Source organism: Myotis brandtii, unplaced genomic scaffold, assembly GCF_000412655.1.
Source record: "Myotis brandtii unplaced genomic scaffold, ASM41265v1 scaffold847, whole genome shotgun sequence".
Taxonomy (NCBI): Eukaryota; Metazoa; Chordata; class Mammalia; order Chiroptera; family Vespertilionidae; genus Myotis; species Myotis brandtii.
This window is the reverse complement of record NW_005371441.1, coordinates 1,937,537-1,944,230: the sequence shown is the minus strand read 5'-3', so window position 1 is coordinate 1,944,230 and position 6,694 is coordinate 1,937,537. Positions and strand designations below refer to the sequence as shown.

General features: G+C 43.1%; 1 protein-coding gene across 1 annotated transcript in view; it reads right to left on the bottom strand.

Moving 5' to 3' along the window:
- The window catches only part of MTHFD1L (methylenetetrahydrofolate dehydrogenase (NADP+ dependent) 1-like), a 166,596-nt gene that overhangs the window by 109,297 nt on the left and 50,605 nt on the right, over nt 1-6,694 (bottom strand). The window contains exons 17-18 of the mRNA XM_014532123.1: nt 6,299-6,375; nt 2,047-2,187 (exon numbers count right to left, since the gene is read on the bottom strand). Coding sequence (XP_014387609.1) covers nt 2,047-2,187; nt 6,299-6,375 — 218 coding nt within the window. The remainder of the gene's footprint in view (nt 1-2,046; nt 2,188-6,298; nt 6,376-6,694) is intronic.

The following is a 6,694-nucleotide window of genomic DNA, read 5'->3' as shown; positions in this document are numbered from 1 at the left end:
CCATCACTGGAGCAAGCAAGCCTCCTGCTCGCTTCAGCTGCGTGGCTGCTGGCTGCCATCTTGGTTGGCAGTTAATTTGCATATCACCCTGATTAGCCAATGGGAAGCGTATCGGAGGTACGGTTAATTACCCTATTTGTCTTTTATTAGATAGGATTAAGATGTTTGACGGTGAAAGCTGCTGGCCAGGAATGGCACAAAGAAATCAGTTCTCTTTTCATAACACAAAGCATGTGGAAGAAGATTAGTAGTTTGCTTTTCTGCACACTATCCTTGCTTCTAATCCCTGGCCAAACACACCTAGCTCAAGAAACTACAGGAGGAAGGACACTGGACGTTTCTGTTGGATTGTCTCAGGTGGGTTCCCACCTGCTTGGTTTTCCACGTCACAGCTCATCTTTTGTTGCTCCCTATACACTGACTGTTGTCAAACCCATGCAAAAAAACCCCATCACCACCAAGAGCAGCTCTGGGGCTGCCACGCCCACTGTAGGCTATGTCACCTGTTCCACATCCCAAGTTCATGGAGGGGAGAGCTTGGGCATATTCTTCCAGAAACCATCAGAATCAATCATCTTATCAGGAACTTTTAGACGCCATCTATTCCAATGTTCGCTGCAATACATACAGTCTTTTGACCAAATAAAAAACAAGCCATAAGGTAGTGAGATGATAGTATAGAAGCCCTGGAAGTTCTCCCTTAATTTTCTATGTTGGACCAACTACTGAGAGTTCCAACTCAATGAAACACGATCTGCAGAGATTAGGTACGTTCGCAAAGAAGAGATACAAAAGATAACTAAAGAGAGCAAACTCTGAATCTGTTCCAGATCCAAGATTTTTATCACACGTAAAAAAAATAAGCTTAAGGAAATAGTATTTGAGGATTAAATTTCAAATCACTCCTGCCACATATTTGTTGGTACTTAAAGTTAATAGGATACAGAGAAATATATTTATACAGAAACTGTAATATGTCAGTTTAGATAGAAATGTAGAGGTCTTGACAATTTTTGAAAAGCAGTAACTTTTACAGCAGGCTGAATATGGGTTTTCGCTTTAAGCTTTGTACTAAGCATTCCATAGAGCTGCTGATGTAAACATATCCATTTAATTTACTTGACAAAGAACTATGCGATAAGTCAGTCAGATCCATTTCTTCTAAAGCAGCCAAAAAGTAATCAAGACATGTTGGCAAAGGGTTCCTGTTATGTCCTAAGCTTTTGGAATTAATAAAATATTAATTTTCCTTTCCCCTTCCACAACTGTTTTCCAATTGGGAGTGTATGTTTTAGATTCCATTATTGTATGTGATTCAAGATGGGGGAAGTAAGCTCAAACTTAGCACAATTGCGGTGCAACAGGCATATGTCCTACCCCTGTCCTTATAAACACAGAAATGAAATCACTGTACCACCGATGGGGTTTAAGTTAACAACACAGACGGTTATTAAAAAGAAAACAAAACGATCAGCGTGCCAAATGAGAACAGGAACTAAGGAAGGCAGTGGGGTGCCAGGATTCCCCCAAAGCTTTATAATCAGCATCATTCCACTGCAAGAGGAGCTGGATGGGCAACACTGAGCAAGGGGGAGCCCTGCTCTTATGATGTGAAACCCAAACCTACGGCACAGGATCACACAAGCCAGGGTGCGCTGGAGCCACTTCCGTCTCATACCTTTGAAAGGGGATTTGCCCCCAGTTTAAAGCAGGCAGAGGTCACACTTTTTAAAAAAGTCACGGGCTGGGCTGCAGGATGACCCCCACCCCAGGCAGAGCAGAGGTCAGGACTGGCAAGAACTGGGAAAAGCTTATGAAATAAATGTCATGTGCTTTGGTTGCAACCAATTACAAGCACGTTCTAAAAGCCCGTGAGAACATTACAAAGCTGTGAAACAAACGGGCGTTTGAGGGGGGAAATGTGTGTGCTGAAATTCTCTGAATTCCCAGTCTGCATGTGGATAGAGAAAGGAACCCTTCATCCTCCTAATCAAGAAAGAACGGGTAGAGCGAGCTCTCTGGAGCTCCCGCAATGGACACACTCACCAAATCTTCTGCTGTGATGGGCTGCCCATTTCTGTCACTGGCCACCACCATCCTCCCCAGCCGCTCCTTCATGTCCTTGAGGCTGTCGGTCAGGGCCAGCACCGCCATGATCTCGCTGGCCACCGCGATGTCAAACTGCGCCTGAGATGATAAGAGCAAAGGCGGGTCAGCTGCGGGGCCATGTCTGCAGGAGCCGTAGCTCAGCAATTAAATTCTCGCAGGCTGGGGATCATCCTCGAAGGGCCATTCTCAAGTGCACACGCTTTCTGAGTGTCTAGAGCACGCACAGTCCTGGGCTTGGTGCACTCCTAGGGTGGCCGCAGGCTTCTTGCATCTGCTCTGCTGAGCAGGACTCGGCCTGGCTGGGCCCCTATTACAACAGCTCACGCACTATTTGCTTCTATAGCATGTTTCAGACGTGTCATTAATGACTACACATGTGATTACCTGTTTGATGCGTGTCTCCACCACTGGACTCTAAGTGCCAGCAAGGCAGGGACCCTCTGGGGAGGGTTCACTCCCGAATCTCCAGTGTGGAGAACTGTGTGAAACCCAATAAGCACACGATGGCGAATGAATCAACAGCCTGCGGACTCTGAGCTGTTACTCATCGTGGGGCCGAGGGGGCGGCACTTGAAAGAGATGAGGAGCGGACAGTGAAAGGAGATGGTCCGGAGGCCAGTTGCCCGTGAGCTCAGCCCCGCAGCGAGGACAGCCTTTCTGTGTGATCACCATGTCAAAAGAGGACACAGGAGCACTTCCCAGCTGTTCACAGGGCGCGGCCACATCAGCCCTGGAAGTGCCCGGCACTGAGTGCTGGAGGGCGCGCACTTCCTGCGGCCTCTCCGGGCTCTGCCTCCAGCCTGCACAGGCCAGCAGGAGCTGGAGGAGACGCGGGAACATGCACTTCTTCCTCCTCCTCCTCCTTCTCCTCCTCCTCCTCAAGCAGCCCCTGGACAACCCACTTCATTAAGCTCCGGCTGAATTTCCCTCTTCCCAAGGGGCATGAGAACCAGACACGTTCCAGCTCACAGAGAGAGAAAGCGGCTATGCCCTCGCGGGGTGCCCTTAGGAAAAGTTTTATTGTCCATTTCCGTCACTGACAAGAAAGGAAATGAGGGAACCAAGGAGCTTTCTGGCTACTTCCTGAGTGAGATTTCATTAGCTACTGATTTAGTGAAAAAAATATCAGGTGAAAGTCAAATGCAACTACATTCAATTATTACATTCTCCACACAACCCATTCTGAACCTAAGTGATTTTTCATAGCATGATAGTTAGGATTCTCTATGCTACCATTCCATTATAAAGAGTGCATATAAAAAATGACTAAAAATATTAAAACTTACTAATCAAAACATGAGACTAGAAATACTCTTAAGGTATTACCTGCATAATAAGTGGAATTTATAACACATGTAAAAGTTCTTCATTTGTAATTATTACAATTTCAAATTTTTATATCTTGAACAATATAAAAAATGAAATGAATTGGATCGATATATATTGCATCGTTATTTATTTTATTGACTGAATGATGCAGAGAACTACTCATTTTTGTTTTGAAAATAAAACATTTTAAATCATATAAAGGTGTAAGTGTAATTGTTAATCACAAATTTAACCATTTGTACGCCATAAGCCTCTATAGCCACAGTGGCGGACCTTTTTAAATTAAATTTGAAAATATTGTGGCAGTTAAACAAAGGACATTAAGCAATGTTGGCAAGGATGCGAATCCACATGGCCTTTCTGGAAAGTAACATGGAAATCATTATGCATCCACATTTGAAATCTGTGCCCTCTTTGACTCTGCAATTAGGGGCCCGGGAACCTGTCCTAAGGATACCATCTCTAAGAATTCACATAAATCTGTGTGTATGTTACCTTTGAGGATATCAGCTTATTGATGCTAGCTCAGCACTGCAAACACCCTAGGTGTCCATTACAGGGAACTGCTTAATCCAGGATGACACATCTCCAAGTCGAGATATTCTACAGCCATTAAAAAGTGATCACAGCCGAAACCGGTTTGGCTCAGTGGATAGAGCGTCAGCCTGCGGACTGAGAGGTCCCGGGTTCGATTCCGGTCAAGGGCATGTACCTGGGTTGCGGGCACATCCCCAGTAGGGGTGTCCATTACAGGGAACTGCTTAATCCAGGATGACACATCTCCAAGTCGAGATATTCTACAGCCATTAAAAAGTGATCACATAGATCTCCCTTTATGACATAAAAAGTTGTCCTTAACAGGGTCTTATGGTCTAAAAGAAGCAGTTGAAGTTTTTAAATACAATCCCTTTTTACTTAAAAACACGAATACATAAAACACTACAAGATATAACAAATCTCATTTGTAAACCAGATGTACAAACTGAATGTGCGCCTGAATATAATGAGCCTATCAATACAAGGCATTCAAATCATAGCCATTATTAATCTCTCCTATTTTATACTGTGACAATGCCCAGTCACAGCACAGAAACATGCAGAGGAAATGTGAAAGGCCTTCCTTACTACCCGCTTTCTTTCCCGATACAACTAGGTCAGAAGCTGGTATACATCTTACCAGCTTCCATTTTATGTGCTTATATACATATACGATCATGTATGCTGGCCTCTTCTGAACATAAAGGTGATTACATTGTGTATTTCACTTCAAAAAATTTTTTAGTTTCTTTAAACCTTTCCATTTCACAATGATATGAGAGCCCCATGTCTCTCCCCCTATATACTTTATCATTTTCAACTGCCACATTATCTGTATAGAAGCAGGCACCAAAGATACGTAACCACTCCTACTCATAAACGTTTGGATTGTTTAAAATTGCCTCCATTACAAAAAATGCTGCAATTAATATCCTTATACAAAGATGTTTTGTGCACATATGAAAATATTCCCTACATCCTCCTTTTTCTTTAACATTTATAGTCCTGGAGTTGAAACTGTTGGCTAATTTCAAAACTTAATACTAACAAACTGTCTTTGAAGAGGCTTCACCGATTTATATACCCACTAACCCTGTATGAAAGTCTCCAATGGGTTATGCTTTGATAAGCTCATAGGTAAATAATACTGCACTGTTTTTTAATTTGCAGTTTCATGATTACTTATTGGCATTTTATTTCTGTTTTTATAAATTGTCTTGTATTTATTCTATTCACTTACTTAGCAAATATTTATCGAATATCTACTCCTACCATGTAACCAGGTTCTATACGCTGAGAATACAGCAGTAACAAGAGACAGAAACCCCCGCCCTGAGGAAACTCACATTTTAATAAGGGGACAGAAGATAAACACGATAAGTCAGGACAGCAAGAAAGGGACAGAGGGAGTTTGGGGACAGGCGGCTATAACAGTGTTAAAGAAGGTGACAGGAAAGGCCTTCATGAGAGCAATATCTGAGTACTACTTTGTGGAAGTTCTTTTTGTGTTTGGCACATCAACCCTTTGTTTTATATATATTGCAAATGCTCTCTTCCAGTTTGTTACTGGTCTTGTAATGCCTTTGTACATTATTTTTTTCATACTAAAGATTTTAATTTTTTAATGTCAAAACCATCTCTTCTTTATACTAGAGTAAAAGTGATTTTTTTCACTAAGAAAAATTAACAATGTAAAGGTCATAAATCTAAAACTGTCCTAAAATATAAGGTTTATTACAAAAAAAAAAATTCCTTAGAGGCCTATTGTGCCTGGATAAAAACTCATGGAATGAATTTATATTCCCCAAGCACCATGGCCCCACACTGGAGGCCTATTAAAATGAAGGTGGACATCATAATTTATCTTTCACATTCTCTGGATTTGAGTAATAGAACATTACCCTTACAAATTCCTCAGGCTATTCAGCCAAATACCAAGGTGCTTTTTTTTCTTTAGTTTTTAAATTTGAGTAATGTGCCTGAGATTTTCAAATTTTAGTTGTCATGCAGCTGTAGTAATAACTGGGTTGGGTCTGCAATAAAATATGTTAGGATTGACATTCCAGGGACACCCCGAGCGGCACAGCCCAGAAACATAACCAAACCCACACAAGAAAAGGATGGGAAGAAAACACAGGAGTCTTCCCGCCCTCCGACCCCCCGAGTCCTGCTGAGGATTGGAAATGACACTGGAGAAGGTGGGAGACTCCTGGCCACTGCAGGGAGAGGAAGGAGAAGAGAACAGCAGAGAATTGGCACCTACGCCGCTGTAAACCAAGGCTACTAAGAACAGAGCCACTCCTGTGGAGAACAGGCCACGCACCTGCCGGGAGTACCCCTTCTCCGTGCTGGCCTGCCCAATCGTTATTTTCCGTAGGAACCGGTCATTGGTATCCAATACTGAAAGAGAAGAGAAAAGATTATTCAGTCAAGGACGGACTGGCTGCCGGGTGTGCGTCTGGCCGTGTTCTGAGGGCTGGGGAAGCAGTAGAGGCAAGAGACAAGGCCCAGCTTCCCAGGAGCTGACCCTCCAGTGGGCAGACACAGGGAGGGATCTAACACACAAGAAATTATCAGCCACTGCTAAGTGCCCTGGGAAGATAAAGGAGGTGAGGTGACGGTGTTTGTCAGGGGACCAGTGGGGTGAGGTATCATTTTTAAAAAAATAGATATTTTTATTGATTTCAGAGAGGAAAGGAGAGGGAGAGAGAGAAATATC